General features: G+C 36.9%; 2 protein-coding genes across 2 annotated transcripts; both read right to left on the bottom strand.

Annotated features, from left to right (window-relative positions):
• Positions 1 to 375: 375 nt before the first annotated feature.
• Positions 376 to 8390, bottom strand: LOC140151510 (uncharacterized). The gene is made up of 5 exons (XM_072173874.1): positions 8287 to 8390; positions 7732 to 7781; positions 5041 to 5130; positions 3317 to 3450; positions 376 to 1473 (listed from the first exon to the last, which is right to left on the bottom strand). Exons 1-5 carry the CDS (start codon positions 8332 to 8334, stop codon positions 1184 to 1186), a joined length of 612 nt encoding a protein of 203 aa, XP_072029975.1. The 5' UTR covers positions 8335 to 8390; the 3' UTR covers positions 376 to 1183.
• A 94-nt stretch (positions 8391 to 8484) lies between these two features.
• On the bottom strand, positions 8485 to 23614 carry LOC140151509 (uncharacterized). Its single transcript, XM_072173873.1, has 8 exons — positions 23411 to 23614; positions 17095 to 17348; positions 16227 to 16283; positions 15809 to 15949; positions 14948 to 15058; positions 14114 to 14159; positions 12695 to 13494; positions 8485 to 12134 (listed from the first exon to the last, which is right to left on the bottom strand). Exons 2-8 carry the CDS (start codon positions 17338 to 17340, stop codon positions 12090 to 12092), a joined length of 1446 nt encoding a protein of 481 aa, XP_072029974.1. The 5' UTR covers positions 17341 to 17348; positions 23411 to 23614; the 3' UTR covers positions 8485 to 12089.
• Positions 23615 to 23961: the final 347 nt, after the last annotated feature.

Genomic DNA, 23961 nt, shown 5'->3' on the forward strand with positions numbered 1-23961 from the left:
ACATGAATTTTGTGTAATTTTTACCTGTGACTGTGAAATAGTCAGTTTGCTTGTAGTATACGATAGTTGCCACTTCCGATACATTTTAGCCATCTCTCTCCTGCTCAAATATGTGGAACCAAATCCAGGAACCAAATATTTTGTGATTAGGAATAATTGCTATTTTGATGGGTATGTCCGTACATATGATATGAGACTTACCCATATGTGATATATGGGACTGCCCACATCGTTGATCACTTCATTACGTACCATGTTGAACATGACTTTACCTTGGGTAAACAACGTATTATTATTGGTCAAAACGGCTTGCTGCTTACAGTCAAGAAATTACTGTCAGATTTGACTATCAAGTAAATTTAATAAAATCTGCTAGTATCGTTATTTATTTCCTACGTTCTCTTCGTTATTAGCATACGTATAATTAATTACCGAATGATATATTTGGTACTTAATCTACTTGCACGGTTTCCTGTCCGCAATAAGTTAAATAGAAGGTCAGCCAATTTCAGACGTTTAATTTCAGAGGCAATTGCAGTCATAAATCATACAACGAGGTCTCCATCGGATCGTCAACTGAACGTTTTTTTTTTATAATTTGGTATAATTTGGTGGAGGTGCTTATTCTTGTCGTAGAGGGTCTCCTAACGAAATATTCAACGTCATTTGGGGCGCTGGATATTAGACATGATTGTGATCGTCATTTGAACAAATGAAATTTTCCTGTGCCACGTGCATAAACAAACAAAGCACGAAAAGAGAATCATCCAAAGAAGAATATTAATAAACGATTGAAGCTTTTGTATTTCTGCTGAATTGTTTAGAATATTCACTAAATCTTTAAGATTTTAAATAATTAAGGCAGGAAAAAACTCATATGTAATTTGACCTGTGAAATCCACAAAACCTATTTGCATTTTCGGTGCCAATGACATAGCGACCCAATGTGGTGATATTATCATTTGCAAGGTAACTCAAAAAACTTAAATGTTCTGTTTTCTATCTTACATTGAGTCTTACCATATGAAAAGCAAAAACGGGTATCATGACCCAACTTAGCGGTTTTGTCACTCACTGAAAAGACATAATATGAGGTTATCTTTGAAATGAAAGAACATTATGTTGTATGTTGACATGTCGCATTGGGTATGCTACAGCCACAGACATTACAAGACCCAGAGTTTCATAAGATAACCATGCAGTCACTTCTTGTCCCACATGTTTCCTTCGGTTCATTAGACCGTAAACTGGCCATAACTTCTTCATAACTTGGAGGAGGTGCAGGTGGAAAGTAACCTGGTCGTAGAGGTCCTCCTAATTCGATACTTATATCGTTTGAGTCAGTGGGTATTGGACATTGTGCCGGATTCTCATCGTCATTTGAAAACATTGTGCCATCTGCTGCGGCATTAGTAGTGTGCGTAGGTCTGGCTTCACTGAAACCCGATGTTTCTCTGTCATTTGAACACGTATCTACGATAGAGAATAGAAAACAAACATATCTAGTCGTATAAAAAGTTATTGTGTTCTATTCTCGTGAGAATTAGGATAATCAAAACAAGACTAAACTGACATCTTGTTTGTATTTGAGGAATCAGAAAATCTAAAAACAACCAACAGCTTTTTAGCATTTTATTCAGAAGAATAGTCTCTATTATGCTTTACTGCGCACAAAAAGTGTCCGAACACTTAAAACAAAAGCAATATCTTAAAGACACTAACCATAATTATTTACCAAATGAAGTAATCAATGGAGAATTATGTTCTGCGTATATTGATACCTCATTGGACATTAAATGCGACTTTATTTCCCAAGTTATACCATTTTGGATAAAAATGAAGAACGTTTTAAAAGTGACGAAATACTGGCATTGACTGTTCTCTCGAAACACTCTAATTATGACCACGTCCATGACCATGATAATGAGCCCGTTAGAATATAGCTAGTAGGAATTACCCTGAAGGAGGAAATAGCCGGCCTAATTTGTCACTTTTGAAATACTCTCTTATTCTCATTCAATTCGGTATAACCTGGTTGAATAAGTAATAGTTATTTCACGTGTGGCCTTCAGGCCACGAGTGGAATTGTGGAGTTACTTGTACTAGGGCAGAGTGGTACATGGCAAAAAGGAACACTCTACAAGGACAAAACTCTACCCACGTAATCTATGTTTGCTAAAAGTATAGACGAATCCAATTTCACGCATTCCTATACCTTTTTAAATGGCTGCCAAAGTTGGGTCCCCGTCGGCTCAATCTTACCTAAAATGTGACATAATCCGGCCTTGGAGGGTATTTTAAACTGCATTCTATCACCCGTGTTACACGTAGACAAAAGAATGATGACAGTTTACAACACAAAAGAATCTAACATCGATTTTTAAGCGGCTTTTTAGTGTTGCGGGGACCCAAAGATGGCCGATCAAATCCAGACCATGACTTGGCTCCTTGGATTTTACGGTCTATACACCCACATGGAACCCTTGTTGTGAGGTTACATAATGTCTTTTAAACCCTTGTGAGGCTACTGGGAAATTTTAATTGAAAAAGGGAACATTATCTGGGCATGGCACACCTGCTATGAGGACGGTACAAGTAGTCTCCCATGTTACATGTTATGTCTGAAGTAGGATCACCCTCTGGGTGGGTCTGTTATGTTTATTTTTAAAGTTTGGGGTGGGACAAGTGATCTCCCATGTGACTTGTTATGTCTGGAGTGGGACATGGGAGTGGTGCATGGGTTTTGACTCCACTCTACATCTCTAGACAGAGTGGTACTAGGCAGTAAAACCACAGGGGTATAAAGTCGCATAGTGCTAAATGAGATATTTAATAGTCTAGTGCCTGAGCCAAAAATCTGAAAGTAGCATCCGCATAATATTTTATTGTGTTTTTTATATATCTGAGACCTACCGATGCAGAATCTGGCGGATGCCACCCTGGCATCCTCGGGAATTTTCAAATAAATGACCCCAAAATGACCCCATTCATGCTTCTGAATTCCTTTTGGTAGAAGAACAACTGTTGCGGCACATAACTTCTGAACCATGGTCGTATTGAGAAAAAATTACACATTTGTGATCCTTGGGTCGTGACAAATAATTTGATATAACTTTGAAGTAATGTTTGAACACTTTAAATTTTTGACCCCTGTATAGCCCTATGGGGTCATTTTGGGGTCATTTATTTCCTTGAATATAAATGTCCCAGTAAAACCGGAATAAAATTATTCTTGTCTCACACACACAATAAATGTTGATGCTTCCGCTGCGCCCTGAGTGTGATATTTCTCAATTATCGGTCTGTTGAAACTTACTTTGATTGATTACAACACTCCATGGAAGTGATGGCGTACGACTTGCTTCTGCATCACGCCGGTCTCGTTGTAATAGGCGTCGTAATACGCATACAAAGAAGGCAAATAGTGTTAAACCAAATATGATACCAGCCCTGAAAATAGAAAAGACACGATTTCCGTCAAATTTTAATTTTGTTATTCTTTATTCAAAATTATTAATATTGATGGGAAGGGTTCTTTTACATTAAGCTGAAAGCCGGTATTTTTAAAAGTGAAAATCCCACTGGTGATTTTGGCCATTTTACAATAATGAGTGAACTGAAGTCAAAAATCACTCTTAACATCAAACTTAGGTCAAAACAAATTATATCAGGGATAACCAAAATTGGCTATCACAAGTAGTCCGACGAGTAGGACCTTTTTTCTAAGTTACCAGACTATACTCAGCTCAGACTATGATCACTATCTCACATGGTGCAAGAAAGACGAATCGCGAAAGTCCAGTGATTTAGTGGATTTTTGTGGTTAATCTTTCTTGAGCGATCAGAGTCAGAGCATGGTCAGAGTATACACCAGGCACAAAAAGAAACTCGTCAGTTATATTCATCCTTGCTGTTCAATAACTTGATAAGTTTGGATTATTCTGAAATATACATTTTGTTAATTGGACTTTGCTTTCTCATTTGACACCCTGTTCGTGAAAAACGAACAAGAATTGACCAAGATATGCGCCTCCAAAGCCTCAAACCCCAAAATCAAAGGTTGCATTTTCAACGATTTTCAATGGGAGCGCATCGTTGTATTGCACACAAGCACCGCGGGCCAATCAATAAAGCACACAGTGTAACAGGCACAATGGAATCGTTAAAATTGCAACTTTTCATTTTGGGGTTTCAGAAGTAGACATTGTTTTGTATTGTATCTTTAATAGTAATGATATAAGTAAGTATATAAAAGTATACAGGGGAAAGAAGAATTACGCATCGCACACTAGCACATTTAAACATGAATTTACAAATGGAAACATAACATGCATAGGCAGATATACCAGAGAAAAAACTCCGGACATACCTTCCCTTTGCGGGGACTAGAACCCCAGACCTCTCGCTTGTCGGGCGAGCGCTCTAACCACTGAGCTACACAGACTGTCCCTGATAAACAGGACTCAAGTCTGGTACTTATGGATATGAGCAGTCAAGGGTTAACAGCAGGGGCGTAGCCAGCTTTCTTGGTCAGGGGGGAATAAAATTTTGGGGCACAGACGAAAAAAATTGCAGTTGCATCATACAATACATAGTGTCTTCGAGCTTCCCGAAATATAAGGCCTTAATAGGATGATGTGCGCGCGTAGCGCAAAAAAAATGGTATTTTACATTATTTTCGCCCATTATCCGGTTTTAAAAGGGCTTTATTGTTACAATGTAACAATAAAGTAATAATAATGTTACAAAAATTTTGTATTTTACACTATTTTAGCCCTGAATTTTGCTAGAAAAGGGGCTCCTTGCCCTTTTTCTTTTCCTTTGCCCTCCTGATTTCCTCTTTCATTTTTTGTCAGAGGGGCACTTTTTCTTTCATTTTTTTGTCAGGGGAGGCACTCTGCCCCCCCCTGCCGAGCAAAAAGACGCAGCTATTGACTGCTTGTTCCAATTATGATACCTGTCTTTGTTTAGGATATACAGGGGTGAATATAACTAGTACCTTAATTTTTTGGCTTACTGTACTTCCATGATGATACCTACCAGATGTACCAGTCTGCAAACACCTGATGCACTGCACTGTCTTGTGAGCAACACTCGTCATAGTTACAGCAATATTGGTTGACATTACATCTGTAGAGAAGAGTAAAGAAGGGCACAGAGTCGGTGAGTTCGTACAGGTTAAATACCACTAATTATGTATTACACGTGTTTCAATGGGAAAATGCCTAATTTCGGGTGGAATTTTCTCATATTCAGAACTCTCACAGTTCAATGCCACCAATATCAGGTGAAACTATATGATTTAGATGCCAAATGATCAAAAATTCAACATAGGTTGACCTGAGACTTTTCTTGTTTTAACGCACTGAACCGTAAACACCTTAAAATGACAGTGCGCCCTCGAAGTTGAAAGTTACAATATGTGACTCCTCGCCACAACTGAGCCTGGATGTCGCCAGTGCCACTATTGAGATATGCTCCATCGAACTTAACAATAAACAATAGGAAAGAAAGGATTTATTGACTGTTTTATTGATTTTTTCACTACTTAAATGTCAAGTACTATAAACATGATATACATCATTTTAAAGCTAATTTCAAGCAGAATATTTTGGTTGAATATCTCAAAAATGATGATTGGCGACATCCGGGCTCAGTTGTGGCGAGGAGTCACATATGATAAGGCGACTATTTACTAAAAACCGAAGACGTGCGTATAAACTATTACATCAATGTCATATAATGAGAGAAAATGTACCATTTTGAAGCATCAAACTCTAAAAAGTACTTTTTGGCTATATAACTTGATCAATTTCAGCGATTTTAATGCAGTCTTTTCGAATGCCATGAAAACAAATAGTTCCTCGTCGTATTTCAATGTATCGCCCAAGCCTATTTAGTGGTATTTAACCTACGGATGAAATCTGCAAGATGTCCTGGTCTTGATTAAATTTAGTATCATGGATAGGCCTACACCCCAAGAATTTTGTTCCTCAATATTTCTTAACTGTTCAATTTTATTTTTATCGTTGTTTTTATTGATTTGAGAAGCGAACTTCTGCATAAAAAAGAGACGAACAACATGCATACTGCGATAGTAACACCGAATTCATGCGATACATATATTTAGTGTTAGGATACCTATCAAAAATTAATAATAGAGCTGCAGCCAAAATGTAGCAACCATTAACATGATTTAGATCATGGTGGTGAAACTCAAGTGTAGCCAAAATATCAATTATGCTTTTTGTGTGCTTAGTACTAGGCCTATATGCAGTGATATTAAGACAGAAGGCCTACATTTTGACATCGCAAGTCTTTCAAACAGTTGATCCGGAAAAGGGGGATAGCGGGGGGGGGGTCTTGGATATTCTGGCCATCTCTTGTAGGAGCTCTTAGGGATATCAAATTCACCTCTTATGATCTCCAAAAAGATATAAAAGTTTTTGATTCCATGCGCACATATCTTATTTTCGGAATTTTTGATTTAAAACAAATAGAACAAATTGTCACTTTTTGACTTTCAAAAGTCATTTCTGATATAATAAATGTCATATTTGTGCACTAGTCTTTATAGAAAATATATTTTTCAAAATTCGGGAAATATTTTTCGTGTATTATGAATGCCGACGCAAATTTCAAAAATGATATCAGTAACAATTTTTTTTTTTTTTTTTCTGAAACTGCAAAATATTACAGATTTTGTTGATTTTTGGGGTCAGTTTACAAGCAAAAAAAGGCATGACCGACCGACTCGTCGCCTTAGGGAGTGTTCATAAATACTTTGATGGGGGGCCAGGGGGGAAGGGGTTGGAAAATATGGGGATCAAAAAAGATTTGGGTCCTAAAAAGAGGGCATCAATAAAAATTCAGTCCTTAATAGGGGGATCAAAAAAATTACGGGGTAAAATGTACAAGAAGGCATGTATATTCTAAAATTTTGCGCGCTACGCGAGAATAAATGTTAAGTTTTCAATTTTGTAATCTCAAGCTACAAATCAACAAAATGTGCACACTTTACAATTTGGGTGTAACACTATGTCTCCAATGAGTAATAACTCCAAAACGGTAATTTTTAGCTAATGAGTTAATGACCATAGGGGTAGATCCCGGGGGGATGGGGGATAAATCCTCCCTCCCAATATTTTGATAGGGGGCGGTCCATACAATTATCCCCAATGTTGACGCCTGTATATGGGTTTCTAACAAAAATTAACACCATATTTGGTAATTTTAAACTAAAAAGTGGCAATTTTTTTGCGAAATTAATTCCATTTTTTTACTATATTTCACCAGTTTATTTTTATTTCGCGCGCATTACTACCATGAACTTTTTTTGTCGGCAAAAGGTGCTGGATTCACCGGATTGCAAGAAATTTCCTCCAACCCAATGTCAAAAAGAAATCTATGCCACTTAATGATGTATATTTTTGTTTTCTTTTTTAGGACATGAAGGGGGGATCAAAAAAATTTTAGACCATAAAAGGGGATCAAAAAAAATGACGTCCGAGGCTCCAACTTTTCCAACACCCCCCCACCAAAGTATTAATGAACACTCCCTTAGGGATATGTTTTTACAGAGATCTGGTCCCGCTATGTCCTGCTATCGGGATATATTTTTACTTAAGACCTGTCCCAGAATCTAGCATGGACTCCCCAAAATCATTGATACCCCCTCCCCATGGGGAATTACTACCGGACTGAGTCTATTGATATCAACTTTCAACTTACGTGTATTTTTGTTCGTCACCATATTGACAAGTAACATCAGCACGACACGGCTGTGAAGAATAAGAGGACCGTCAAATACCATGGAAATCGAACTTTGTACATAATTATGTAATATTCACAAACACATTATCGATTATTATGACCGTTTCCTTCGTAGATCGTAGTCGAGAACCCTTAAGAAGCACACCGTTTTAATATCCGGAAAATAATAATAATAATAATAATAATAATAATAATAATAATAATAATAATAATAATAATAATAATAATAATAATAACACTAATAAAAATAATCATAACACTAATAAAAAAAATAATAACACTAATAAAAATAATAATAATGATAATAATGATGATGCTGATGCTGATGATGATGATAATGATAATAAAGACGATGATGATAATGATGATGATGATGATGATGATGATGATGATGATGATGATGATGATGGATCACGATAATAATGATATTAATCATGATGATGATGATGATGATAACGATGGCGACGACAATGATGATAAATAGTAATACAATAATATTAGCATCATCCTTACCTTAACCAAAATAAGTAGAATGCCTATTGATAAACATATAGTCAACATGGTAACTTCTTGCCAAGAAGTAGAAGCAACTACCAGCGATTTATTGTGACTAGCAGTATAAAGGTAAAGCCCATGTCAAGATAACAAAAGTTATCTATTGTTTTATACCAGCGGCTCATTGTGACTAGCGGTATAAGTCAAAGACCATGTCAAGTTAACAATAGTCATCCATTGTGTTATTCTTATATTATTTATAGACATCCAAGGTAATAACAGATACGCCATAATTACCTGCCTGTTATTGTCATTGCTTTGATGGTAGGAGACCCTCACTCTATACAATCATTTTATTGATTGAAAATAAAATATCGAAAAATGGATTTCTGTGTATTTTATTATCTGTAACATTGATCGATATTTCCATTGCCTACATTGGACTGATGGATTGTTATTGTCATGGAATAATAAATTGAATCATGGTAAAAACAATGTAAGGACATTCAGATTTATTTTCTCTACAGCGTACATTGGTACCGTAAAAATGTAATACACAGCAGAAAACACAAAATGTTTTTAAAATGTTATAAATGCGTTTTGGTTTTAGTAACAACGTTTTAACAAACATGTAAAGGTCCTGAAAACGGTTTTATTTAAAATGTTTTATCTACATTATGAGCGCCATACTGTAACTTCATGGAAAGCACGTTTGCCATTAAACAATTATTTTACACCATTTCCCGACACGTCACAATTAATATTTAGCCCGTGCGGTTTTTGCGGACCCATGGACTTTTGTGAAAAAAAATCTCAAGTCTGTATTTCTACCAAAAAAAAAACCAACAACAACGGATTTAAACGAAACACGCATTGGTTTCTTCCAATAACCAATATTTTGTGTGTGTGAAAAAAAAGCCTGTAAAATCTTACTTAATGTCAAGTCTGTATTTCTACCAAACAACCACAACAACAACAATGACACAAGTAACCAGATTAAAACGATACATGCATGACGGAGAATGTATAATTGAACTTATTAATATAATGAGTAGTAACTAAATTCCACTTAGTCCAGGTCTAACTTTAGACCCGGTCTAACTCTTTTGTGTATACGGACCCAAAGGTCTAGCACACTAGGTTCTAAACTTTGAAATTTTGTGATTTCTATTTTCTTATGTATTTTATTGTTTTTACTCCGTATTTTCGCCTTTATCTCAACTTCAAGTTTGCCGCTTTTGGACTCAATGTACCAGATCGTGTCACATTTTACCATTTTGTAACAGTAAAAATCTAAATCTCACATAATTTACATTAATTCATTAATGACAAATGGCTTCTGCAATTCAAATGACATGTATATAGGCCAATGTACATCCTTTATGTGTTTTATACTTAATTATTATTTTATTTGTGCAATTTACATCGCGTCAGTATAGAAATACCGTAAAGATTCGCCTAATGGCGCACTTGGACTCCTTTACCTTAAGGTTAATTTCATGTGATTCTGACATTCCACGTGAATTAAGGTTCTGTGTCCTTATTTGCTGGTGGGAATTTTATGGGAGGGCACTTTTAGGTTGTGCCTAAAGTTCCACTTATGTCAGGGGAGCCCGTTGCGTCATTTACATTGTAGGCGATCTTTTACGGTAGATAATTATTTACATACACATTTCATAATCGTTCAAGTATGTACAATATTACCAAGTTTCAAAGTTATGCAATATTAACAAACAGGCAAGTTCAACATGTTCATGCTGCTTTAGAAAAGTTAGTATTGTTATACTATTGAAACATAATCAAAGTGTCTTTCATAGTCTATGTTTACTTCATATTAAAAGGAAAACATGTTGTCCACAGAGCCACTGGAAGACTAACTTATCAGGCGAAGGCACACTCTTAACGTTTGCCATGTGTTTATTATTTTCTGACAGGATTCACTGTCACATGAATATGTGAGTGCAGTGAACAGGTTGATGGTGGTTAAACAGTCTCCTATAGACAGGTATATACTTTTGCAGCCTCCACATGGTGTACACGTTGTAGTTTGTTTGTAACAGGTTACTAATCAGTCCCCATGTAACCTGGTAAGAGCCTTAATTGTGCGCGAGTGGAAACAAAACACAGACATTTGGCAAAAACGCCTTCCACTGAATAACATCGACAACGTCAGCATAATCGGCCCATATAAAAGTAAGTAATCTGGATTTCGGCGCTATGACTATAAATTATGAGAAAACCATGACGATATGAGGACGATTATCCCATGTCAAATTGACAACCCAATCCTTAAAAGCACTTTACTGTCTTCACAACTTTTAATATTATAAAATAAAGATGATGTTATCAAGTCTTGGACGTAACTTTCTTATAACAGACTGTGTTGAACTTATATATAACCATCTTTATCATGTTTATATGAAATGTTTTCACACATTGTGTTTAAAATCTGAAGAGAAGGACAAATCCAACAATATCGGACTTGACATTCTTGTTTATACCAGTCATGGGGTGGTGATATGACATAAGTTTGTCCTACCAAAACCTTCATTCAATCACAAAAAACGATGAAAAGCACGTGTTTTGCTATTTTTCTCAATGCCCTCAATGTAACTTAACCCCCTTTTAGATTATTATTGGTCAATTGAATTATCCTTGTTGGTAAAAGGATACAGGTTTTATGCAACCGCTATGTCGAGTCGAGTTTCACTCACTCTAATCCTAGAAGATATAGTTTGATCAGCTCGTAATTGGCGGGAATAGTTACCGTAAAATGGGGTAACTTCGGTCAGCGGGGTAACTTTGGTCGGTCAAATATATTTTTTCAAATGGTCATATTTTCGTACAGCAATATTGTTTTTAGTCATATTTGGTGTCAATTTGTTAAGAAATATATTTGGAAGAAATAATAGTCGCTCATGTCCAATTTCCTCGAAATTTACGAAAAAAAATCATGATTTTTGACCAAAAATTAGCATTTTTTTACATTTTTTTCAGAAAAAATAAAAATCAATATTTGTGAGCAAGGATGTGTGCTTTGCAAGGGGTCAAATGTCACAAAAAACAGCAACTTGCCCATATACAGCGAAGATCAATTTTTTTGATTTTTTTTTCTTCATGGAATGTAATATTCTGACCAAAGTTGCCCCAAATGCGGGGTAACTTTGGTCAGGCTATTTTTAACCCCTAGGGCACCCTTTTCAATACAAAATTATTAAAAAAACTTTTTCAACTTCAAGGTGTAGAAGAGAACCCTAATGTCATAAAAAAGAGATAATTAGATATATTATTGGTTTTGTTTGGAAGCAGTGGTTTAAAAAGTTACCCAAAGTTACCCCATTTTACGGTATGCTTTTACCACTATGCCGAAAAGTAGACCCACGTTAAGAGTGATATAGTTGGCCTATCTGATCGATTCTGTGCATGTTAAATAAAGTATATCTATATTATACTCTAGAGTATATGACTTTGAATTAATAATTTGTCATACTTCTTGTGAGATGACACAAGACAACTCTCGAAATAAAATATATTGATATTAATCCGCGATGTTATAAGGCCCACGGATTACGAGCTGATCAAACTATAGAACCTTAGAAGTAGAAAAATAATCTTACCCAAGAGTACAGGCCGTCTATTTCTTTTATCCATGTCTATATAACATTATCTATGCATCGTGTAAACATACCGTACTACATAATTGCAACCTACATGCCTATGTAGCCTTATTTATATTTGGTCAGTACTAATACGATTCCCTATTTTGTTCATATTGTAAATACTTGCGTTAACAAGTAATTTGCTGAACGCATTGCATCTGTTTACGTCGCATAGCTTAAAATGGCTTCTTCCTCTGCGGATGCAAGCTGAAAAGAATCAAAATGACATCATTCGTAAACCATGAAATGGACATGAAACTCAGAAGAGCTCTACATAGCTCACACATTTTACAACTACAACTAGTATCACTTTATTTTGAGAAATCATCCTCTTATAGCTTTAATCTTAACCAAATTGTTGGATATGAAATAGTTGTATCTCCAAAAATAACTATTCAACGTAGAAGTGGTTACATGATTGTTGCCCAGCAATAGGCCTACACAAATCACGGAGTCCATGATATACACAACAATATTTGAATTCCCCGCTCTGTTGACCACTACATGGTAAGCCGACACTACCTTCAACAGGACCGTGAATTTAGATACACTTCTACCGCGTCATGAGCCCTGTGATTTGTGTAGACCTATTGCTGGGGCAAAAGATCATGTTATGTTTCCATGGCGGACTGCAAAACAAACCTACTATAAAAACAAGAGCCCGATTATCGTCAAAACCCATACCCCCAAATAATTAGCTATAAGAGTAGTACATGCGTTCATTCTTCCCACCAACCACCTTCCCTTACTATAGAAATTTGATTTACCTCTGCCAGTACTTGTTCCATATTTGGTCGCATCTTCCAGTCAGTCTCCCAACACTGTCTCATCAAATCTGCAACAGACTTTGGACAGTCTTCAGGAATAGGCAGCCTTTCATCGTCATTACAGATTCTCCATACAAGATGGGCTGGTTCAACGGCATCCTCAAATGGCATCTGTGTGGTCCATAATTCCCATATCACCACCCCATAAGCAAACACATCATACTTTGGAGAAAGAATGTTGTCACGCAGAAGCTCTGGTGCCATCCACGGATAAGATGCTGTTTCAGTTGCTCTGGTGATTGTGATGTCAACATTCTTCGCTAGTCCAAAGTCGCCCAACTTTAATCTGTTTCCGTTTGTAAGCAAATAGTTTGGCGATTTGATATCTTTGTGCACAATCTTCTTTTCTTTGAGATATTTGATCGGTCTTGCTGCCTGTTTAGCAAAGTCATAAAACTTAAGACCAAGGTTCTGTCCCTTGTGATCGTTCAAATATGACCGAAGTGAGCCTCCTTCACAGAGTTCCAGAATCAAGAAAAAGTCAAATTTCTCATCAACTACACCAAGAAGTTTTACAATGTTCGGGTGGTCTAGCTTTGATAGAACCTCTGCTTCACGCCTACACTCTTCATGAAGTCTTTTAGCAGCTACGTCATGTTCATTCCATTTTGCCAAATACACCTCACTGTAGCCACCATGTCCAATTTGTTTGATCAGGTTCAAATCTGTGCGTGGAATTAATGCGTAAGTCATTCCATCTGCACACGGATTAGGCCAGGGGACGACAGAAGGACTATCGGCTGAAGAAAGAATATGAGAAAAGGACAAATAATTAGAATAATAAATATAAAATTATAAATGTACATTTGGCCAAAACCCTTGTATAATCCTAGTATTGGGTGGACTAATAATGATCATTATTTTTTCGTTGATGTCCCACCCTTCAGTGATCAACACGAAATAGGGGGATAATCACCGTGAATGTTAGGGTTTGTTACCTTACCTGAAAGGTAGATCTTAGGATCTTGAGATTTTTAGGATTCCCCCAAAATCCACTATTTTGTAGGATGTCCCTAAATGTCCCCCTTTTTAGCATTTGCACCCCCCCAAAACACCGCTATTTGTTGCTCCCACAGACCACTATGTTAAAAGTTACTGCTGCACTATCACTGTCATGAGTGCCCACAGCTCCTCCTGACCAGTGCTGCTCTTTCCAAGAGCGGTCCTAATTTCAGCAAATTTGAAGGTAGATGTATTATATAACAGATGGCAACATGAGTTGGGATAAATTGTACACATCTCTTTCCCCGTGTCCTCCTCCTCCTCCTTATCTCCCGCTATATCTCTCCCATCTTGCTCAACCCTATATGTTACGAAACCTTACCGACATCATTGGTGGTAGCGATCTGTATTACTTACACATAGAATTATCACCTTCAGCCTGCAGTACTGTATATGGTGTATCCTATAAGAATTAGAGAGTGATCTTTCGTATTTAAGACTCTTTAAATGTCATTTGTTTAATATTGCCTATGGACTGTAATTTTATTTGGGGTAAGTGTTTGTCAGCGCCTTGGTACAATTGTTTGGATTTAGGCGCTTTATAAATTTCAGTTGTATTGTATTGTATTACTGAATTACTCAGTGGATTGTCGTTCACATTTATATTCCTAAACGTATGTAATAGCGCTCTCTGGAGTTCTCTCTCTCTCTCTCTCTCTCTCTCTCTCTCTCATCTCTCTCTCTCTCTCTCTCTCTCTCTCTCTCTCTCTCTTCTCTCTCTCTCTCTCTCTCTCTCTCTCTCTCTCTCTCTCTCTCTCTCTCTCTCTCTTGTCGCAAACCTGTCAGCAGTCTCTACAAGAGGAAAGTTTCATGTTGTTAATGCCATCGCAAGATATTGTTTGTTTGTTTGTTTACCCAGGTTGGTCCGTGAGGGACACATGCTAATCCATGGGAAATCCTTGGAACGTTCCAAGCTCATACTATAAAACAGCACAAGCCTGGATAGCCAGTGTAGGCTAATAAAATGCATGCTGGCCTAGATAGCTTTGATTAAACAAAGCAAGAAATGGAAGAAAATAGCAAGGAAAAGAAGAAAGAGAGAAGGCCACTCCCAAAGCAAGAAATGGAAGAAAATAGCAAGGAAAAGAAGAAAGAGAGCAGGCCACTCCCAAACACAATTGTGCCTTGTCATAAAAAAAAAACCTAAACAAAGCCAAATGGAATTCGGAATCCTGATTAACCATTGCTTACAGAGTTACAGCAGATCCCATGACAGCAGAGGGCAGAACCACAGATGGCTGCAAAGAATTCAATAGCTGCTGCCAGACTAGATAATACGTAGATATTCCTTATTTTGATGAGCTGTAAGAAAAAGATATACTGATAAACAAGAATAAGTATTTGAGTAATATTTGTCCGAAAATGTTGAAGCCTATAGTCACTGATATTCTGAAAATCTCAACATTATGTTAGTCATTACGGTATATATGTACAGAAATTGCCGTTTCAGTTACTTTCTGTATCCTTAAACATCACTACAAATCTAACCTCCCAGTCTGTGGACCTGAATTGTTAAATGGATTAGTTTTACATTAGAAAAAAAAAGTGTCTCATAAGACCATGCGCATAGCCTTCAAATATCACCTTTTTCAACATTTTTTTTATCGATTTAGATGTCATGAACAAAATATGGCTATGAAGAGGAAAAGGTGGGCCAAGAATCCAATAGACCCTATGAAATAAACTCAACCAGAACTCAAGCTATAACCTGATAACAGTTGAAATGGCAGACATTTTGGTTCTAATTTCTAAGGGACGGACAACCACCCATACCTGTCACCTGTCAGTTATTGTATTATCGTGCGAACTGCCCGTGGTATCTTATAGAGGGCAGACTTTTATTCAAATGAGGCCGAATGACGTAGTATTCGATAGGGTCTATAAAATGGAAGGGATAAAAAGAAAAATTCCTGCATGGCGGACACCATTTTTGACATATACACACTAAAATACACCACCCCCCCCACCCCCACCCCCCCCCCCCCCCACACACACACACATATTAATTTCTTCTGGGACAACACCTTTAACAGTAAACATGTTTGTATATACCTGATAAGGTTCACATTGCTGAAATGATTCCCAATAATAGTCTGAAGTACAATCAAATATCACAGCAGCTACGAACCATGTCACTGCTTGCATTGAAGCAAAAAGGGGTGATATTATAGACATCACCATGTAAAGAACAATCTGGTATAAAGAAAGAAAAAATACGGTAAAACAATTACAGGAGAGGGGAAGAGTGGCGTGCACAAGATGTCATACGTGAGCTAGATCTCGAGAGTCGGTTTTGGCTCATTCATGACTGGTCATATTATGATAACACCCCCGTTTTATGGTGCGATCGCTTACGAATATTGGCATCAAAATTCATTTAGACTGCAGACGACAAGTTTAAAAAAAAAATCAAAAATTCATAAATTTCATAAATGTAAATTTTCATGACTATATTTGGAATCATACGCACCAAGGGCTTGGTTTCTTTCCTTGATATGAGTCCGCAGATACCACTAAGTAAGTATATCTATACAAAAAAAACAATAACATGGGGATAATGTAAGTAAGAACACTTCCCTGGTAAGAATTACGCGGTTCGTAATTATGGTGGCCGCGCCCCCACACAAGGGTGTGTAAATTACAAAGGTTTGTAAATTATACAAATAATATGTAAATAAGCTCAACAATTGATAACTATCAGTCAGAAAATTGGGGCGGGGAAAGTCAAATTTCTGGGGACAATAATTTTATGAAATTGTACCAAAACTTGTTATGGCCCATCACCCAAAATTCTCATAATATTCCAAGTTTTGAGCCAATATTACTCCAGTGGTTTGGTTTATAGATGTATACAATTGTCATAAATGTAGCCCACTGCACTGCAGTTCATGACTTTTGGGGTTAAGCTGCAATGTTTCAATGTATTGAAAAATATCGATGCTTTTCCCTAACATTGATTTGTCAATGTTTTCAATCTATTAACATTCACAACATTAAAATAATCCAATTGTGAATGTTCTTGACATGGAAAGCGAATTAAATCGTACTTTTCGTACACTTTGTATTTTCTTGATTAATAAAAGGGGGGCAAGATTACAACCAAATCAGGGAAATCATAGTATGCCATTGCTAAAAGTGATACTGGCAGTACACGATTGGTATGATTTGAAAGCTTTGTAGTACAGATTTCAAAATTCACATGCAGGGTTAATTGAGAAAAACAAGGGCTTTCCATTGATACCAAAATCTAAAATCTACACAAATGCGGATGAGGCTGTTGATTGGAACATCCTAACATGACTCAACCAAATAATTTCTTTATAAGCAATTGCACTTACAGCTCCACCCGATATGGGCCAGTATGTGATAGGTTGGAGTACTGTGCCTGTCATTTCGTCTGGCAAAAATAAACTACCAATGCCACATGAAATCGACACCAATCCGCAACATAATTGGATCCAACCTGTTGTTCGGGCCCCTTTCTGTTTGTAGGTTCTTGGTGATTTGTAGATTCGTACAGCGGGCGATGTAAGGGATGTACCGTGATTTTGAATAGGAATAGGTGCTGCCTCCAGACGTTCCATTGCGTATTCTAAAATACAAATGATAATCAATAGCAAGGTTTGTTAGCCACAAGTTTCCTCAATTGATCCAATCACTGCGGATTTATTAATCAATTAGTTTTTATCAATTTATTTTATCAATTTCACGGGGATTGTAGTATATAATAATAATTAACAACATTTATCAAGCGCAAAATACAAAGGTTTCTAAGCGCTAACTACAACTTACACTACAACTTAAACTACTACAAAATGACATGAACATGATAAGCAAGAAATACAGAGTCAATTAATTGAACAAGAAAGTTTTGAGCTTGGTTTTGAATTGATCAATGGAGACAGCAGAACGGATGGTGAAAGGGATTTGTTCCGGAGGAAGGGTGTCGCCATAGGAAGATATTTTGACAAGCGGTCTGGGTTTTAAAGCGAGCTGGTGAGCGGAACGGAGAGAGCTGTTAGTGGATAATGATATGAGGTTGCAGATGTAGTTGGGTGCATCGTCTAAAATAGGAGAGATATGTTCATAGCGCTTAGTACATGTGATGAGACGGACGGCAGAATTTTGAATTCTCTGAAGTGATGACAGGAGATTGTCATGTAAACCATACAAAAGAGAGTTGTTGCAGTCCAAATGAGATGAAACAAAAGCGTGGACGAGGCGCTCAGTAGATTGACGATCTAAATACTTGCGAATGCGGCCGATCTTATAAATACCAAAAGAGGCTTTCCGGCATATATTGCGAACATGGTCTTTTAACAGCAATGTGTCATCAAGCAAAATACCTAAATCTTTCGTAGAATTTGATGGAGATATATCGGAACCGCCAATGTTGACACTCGGAAACACGGAATACGTACGGAAGTTGGAATGGAAATGAATGATTTCAGTTTTTGAGTCATTTAACATGAGTTTGTTTTGGATTGCTCAACAGCGTACGTCTGAAATGCATGATTCAAGCTTGTTTACAGCTTGAGGATGATGGGTAGATTCCAGGGTCAGGTAGAGTTGAGTATCATCGGCATAAATTTTATGGTGAATATCATGATGAGCATTGATGACATCGCTTAGCGGAGCACTATACATAATAAAATCAGGTGGTCCTTTAACAGATCCTTGGGGAACACCCCAAGGTAGCGGGAAAGGATCAGAGATGGAATCTCCAATGACAACGGCTTATTGGCGACTATCCAGATATGAAACACACCATTGTAAAGCAGTTCCATAAATGCCATACCTGCTTTGGAATCTTTCAGATAACATGATGTGGTGTATTGTATCAAAGGCAGAGGAATAGTCGAGTAACACAAGCACTGCTTGATGGCCTTTGTCGAGTGCAAGTAACAGGTCGTTTGTAACACACAGCAGAGCAGTTTCCGTTGAATGGAATTGCCTATATGCAGACACTCTTACAGAAAATAAACTATTTTCTTGCATATACTCTTTCAACTGAGCGGTCACGATCCTTTCTAGGACTTTGCACATAAACGGCAGATTGGCGACAGGTCTATAGTTTTTGAACTCATTTGGGTCGAGATTCTGTTTTTTCAAAAGCGGTATAATGTGCGATAATTTGAATGCAATAGGCACTGTACCAGATGTAAGCGACAAGTTTGCGATTTTTGTGATATGTGGGAGCAGTACTCTTTGACCAGCCATGTTGGTATTGGATCGAGTTGGCAACACTTAGATGTACTCTCGTTGATGACTTTGCAAACAGTGTCCTCAGAAACTCAGTAAAACTGCTTTCACATGACTCAGCTAAGGTGATCGACAAAGGCGGAGTACTTATGTTGTCCAGTTTCTCACATATGTTCATGATTTTATCATGAAAGAATAAACCAAATTGATTGGCGAGTTCCATTGAATTGGTGTGATCCGGGAGAGCATGTGTTGAATTTGTCGAGCATAATCTATTTACAATTATGAACAGCTTTTTGTCATCAGCATTAGAGATCTCACTACGATGGTAAGAACAATTCGCCTGCTCGAGCATAACTTTATATGATTTACACTCTTCCTGGTCAACTTGTCTGTCAATCTCTAAGCCAGACTTTTAAGCATTTTACGTTCCAGTCTTCTTTTACGAGATTTCGCTAGCTTCGTGAAGCTCGTCCGAATACCAGGGTACTCTTGGCCTGATAGTAACCACCTTTGTTCTAACAGGGGCGTGCTGGTCGAGAAGAGTACCTAAATACTATAATTGTACTGATCTACCAGATCAGAGGCGCTTTCAGATTCAGAAGGTGCAAGTACAAGAGCGGTAGGAAACAGTGCGCTTCAGTTGTTTAGAACGCGAACAGTCATGTTAAATTGACCGATGACCGCAAAGTGGTCAGATGGTAGACCGCGCATAATGGTGACGTCTTGGGCAAGATTTTCCATTTTATGCGTGATGAGAAGATCTAGCGTGTGTCCGTCCATATGGGTAGGTACATCTACATGCTGATGAAGGCAACATGAATCAAGCAGTCTGATGAATCATTTAGCATCATAATCGGTGAGATCGTCGACATGTACGTTGGTACGTTGGAATCTCCCAGCAATTATTATAGGAGGTTCTTTGTTACAGCTGCAGACTCCATAAAGCTAGAGAAATCTTTGATGAACATGCCCATATTGAGCTTATTTACAGTTGAAGGGTACGGTCTGTAGATTCCAACCAAGTTGATGACAGTAGAGTTGCACGTAACTTTGACCTCCATATGTTCAAAAGATTTATATTCAACGGAATCAATCAGTTTGACCTGGAGACCACGGTGGTAAATGATGCAAACTCCACCACGACTAATAGGCGTGGTGAATGACATATTTGGTAATTAGGTAACGAATTATTTAAGTCAGCAATAGTAACATGGTCTCTTGCATCACCTCTAAACCAGCTCTCGGTAATGACTAAGATGTCAATTTTTGAGTCCAGGATAAGATCACAAACGTGGACAGGTTTTTGGTTTATTGATCGGGCGTTCCATGTGGCAATAGTCAAATATTCATGCTTGGGTGTAGCAGATACATGTGCTTCGTTGGTTAACACCTCCTTTGCAGGGCGATACTTCTTAGGATGATAATCTGTCTCATTGGATGGCAATGAAAGGGCTTGATTTCTTGATCGAGCTCATTACTATAAGGGCTCTGTAAAGGAGACTCTGCAAACTGTGCAAAACTTTGAAGGAGCTTTTGCCAAATAATAAATCGCCTTGTTCCATCAGTTCAGTTCAAGGTAACATGGTGAGCATTGTACTGAACCGGAAGACATTGCTGACAGCTTAAAATAGTTTTTGTTGGTATTGGTAAACAACGGAAGATTGTGAAGATGTTAATCGTGATATTAATGTTCAGATTTTTATGTGTAGTCTTCTTTTCATGATATTGATGTTGATATTGCTTTTAACGACTTGTCATCGCTAGATCCTAAGAAGACAAAAGAATTAGCCGGGAATGCAAAGCTTCTCAGGTTGGGAGCTATTGAAATTGCTTTCACTTGCTTTTGTATTTAATGTCCTTAAAATTAGGTTCTTATACCCCTCTGAGTAGAAGCATGCTAAGGTGTCCTCGTTATTCAAAGAGGGTAATAGGGATGATACAAATAACTACCGCTGATGTTATCCTCTTTCAGAATCTGAAAACGCCCCTGGTTTAAAGATAATTAATATTATAGTCCATTATTATGCAGGTATTGTTAGATTCTTGGATTAGTTTACAGACTTGATATTAAATATAGAATATGTTTTCGCAAAATTCCACGACTGGTCTGGAAAGTGTCTGCATAAACCGCACGGGCTAAATATTAATCGGGGTATGTCGGGAAATGGTGCAAAATAGTTGTTTGACAGAAAATGCGCTTTCCATGAGTTTACATTATGGTGCTCATAGTGTAATGAAATTGTCTTAAATGAAGGATTTAGGGAGCCTGAATTTGAGCTTTGCGAGGGACACATATCAGTAGGGGACGCATATCAGTTCTGACGAACACTTATTGATATTTCGGTTCAGTAAAATATCTCCTCGAACCTCAATAAATTTGATAATATCAGAATAATGTTGCTCAAATTCAGAACTTTTATCCACACAATTTTTTTAATTCAGCCTCCTTAAACCCGCCATTTATGTAAACTCATGGAAAGCACATTTTTCCATTAAACATTCATTTTACACCATTTCCCAACACACCCCAATTAATAATTAGCCCGTGCGGTTTATACAGACCCCTTTCAGACCAGTTTTTTGAATTTTTTTTGTGACAAAAATCTTACTTAATGTTAAGTCTGTATTTCTTCTTTTTTTTTAAAGCAATGACACAAGTAAACATATTGAAACGATGCATGCATTTATATCTGTCAGTATCATTTTTCCATACCACATCTTAGTATTCTGATTTTAGCATTATAAAAACTTTTACTTGAGCAAATGACACAAAGTTTTTCATATGATGTAAGTATTCATACCGCGTTTTAGTATTCTGATTTTATGTTACTATTCATACCATTTCTTAGTATTGCAGTACTCATTCCACTTCTTAGTATTCAGATGGATTCATTCATTCAGTATTCATATGTTCAGATTGTAGATGTTTCTATACATACCACTACTTAGTATTAGTTTTTAGATTTTTAGATGTTAGATTCATACCTCTTAGTATTCATATTTTAGATGTTAGTATTCATATTATACCACTTCTTAGTATTCAGATTTTAAATGTTAGCATTCATACCACTAGTAGTATTTAGATTTTTAAATGTTAGTATTCATACCACGTCTTAGTTTTCATTTCCGTGTAAGTATCCATACCAGTATTCATATATATTAGATGTTAGTATTTACAAATATTGCAGATGTTAGTATTAACCCCATTTCTTAGTATTCAGATTTTAGATGTTACTGAGCATTCATATCCCTTCTTAGTATTCATATTAGGTGCTAGTATTCATACTATTTATTAGTATTCGGAATTTAGATGTTATTCATACCACTTATTAGTATTTAGATTTTAGATGTTAGTACTCATACCATTTCTTAGTATTAAAAGGATTTTATATGTTAGTATTCAATTCATACGAATTCTTAGTAGACTATCCATATAAGATGTTAGTAGGCATATTCATATAACTTACAGGGCCCGTTACCGGGTAACTTAAATAGCAGAGAATTTGCCGATTTCCCCCAACCCCAGTCTACCCTCCACCGTGATTCACAGCTTCTTAATGAACTCTGAGCTAGCTAAATCATGAAATAGAAGGAATGCAGGAATCGCCGTAAAAGTCGCAACATATGCCTATACTAGTACTACCGGTCAGTACTATGCCATAGTCGAATTTTATTAAAAATATGTTATTATTAGTCATGATGAACCCATTTCGTTGAACTCAAAATTATACTGATGTTTACTAAAATTAAAGTATTCAATAGTAAAATGGTCATAAAGAGTTAAAAATATCAGACGATTAGTGACAATAAAAGTAATTGAATGCAACATTATCTTGCATAATTATAACGGCTCACATTAATACTGAACAATTCTGATTTTGGAATCTACCAGTTTATTGATAGCGAACCCCGAAATTTCGACTATGAACTTTGAATTGTAAGCAGAACTTTACCCCCTGGACTTTGCTCTCTAAAAACACACTGTCAAGCATACTTGCTTATCAGTCCATTAACCACAAGTACGCGCTAGATGTTTGATGAGAGATTAACTTTCGCGTCAACACAAAAGCGCCGCAAATACCACAGACAGTTGTTTACGGTGTAGTTAATGGTAATGGCGCGGGCCCAGACGATTTAAACCATATCGAGGTATGGGCGACCAATCACAAGGCAGATCCATTTAAAGATGCATCATGGCCAATTTTAGTTAGGCCAGAAATTGGCCTAACTCTCCATAGAGTCCCGTGTTAAAAATCTTAACCGCAAGGCAATGTCAGTAGTCCACTTGGGAAGCTAACAAACAGAGGGAGTAGGGTGACTGATCAGATGTGAAAATCTATCAATTGTGCACACATTAATTAAATCAGAGTTTTAAGCTTAAATACAATATCCAGAGTATGCACAATGGGCAAGTGGACTACGGGGTAGTCTAGTAGCTGGGCTACTCACCGTAACTATCTGTGACTAGATGATGACTCTTGAAGTATTATCATGCCGTTTTGAAATGTAGCGCCATTTTATTGCGGTCAGTAAATCTGAACAACACCTTGCCAATTTACAATCAACACAACACCACAATCCGAAACTACAAAATCCAGGGAAAGTGAAAGGTTTTGTTTATCGACGTGTCACTACCGCGATAGATTGCGGCATTTGGGAATCTCCCTAATTGATATTCCAACCGTGAACGGTGCATCGTGAATAATTCATCAGGTGACGTAGGCCTATTTGCAAACCCAACAGATATTGTTTCGTCTGTTTTTAATATTACAGTATGTTTTTATTATATATTACATGTATGAGACATTTAGTTATGTTATAATGATATGTCGTTTTGTATTATATTATATTATATTATATTATATTATATTATATTATATTATATCATATTATATCATATTATATTATATTATATTATATTATATTATATTATATTATATTACCGTAAACGTTCGCCTAATGGCGCACCTGGGCTCCTTTGCATTGGGGTAAATTTCATG

Source organism: Amphiura filiformis, chromosome 4 (assembly GCF_039555335.1).
Source record: "Amphiura filiformis chromosome 4, Afil_fr2py, whole genome shotgun sequence".
NCBI lineage: Eukaryota > Metazoa > Echinodermata > Ophiuroidea > Amphilepidida > Amphiuridae > Amphiura > Amphiura filiformis.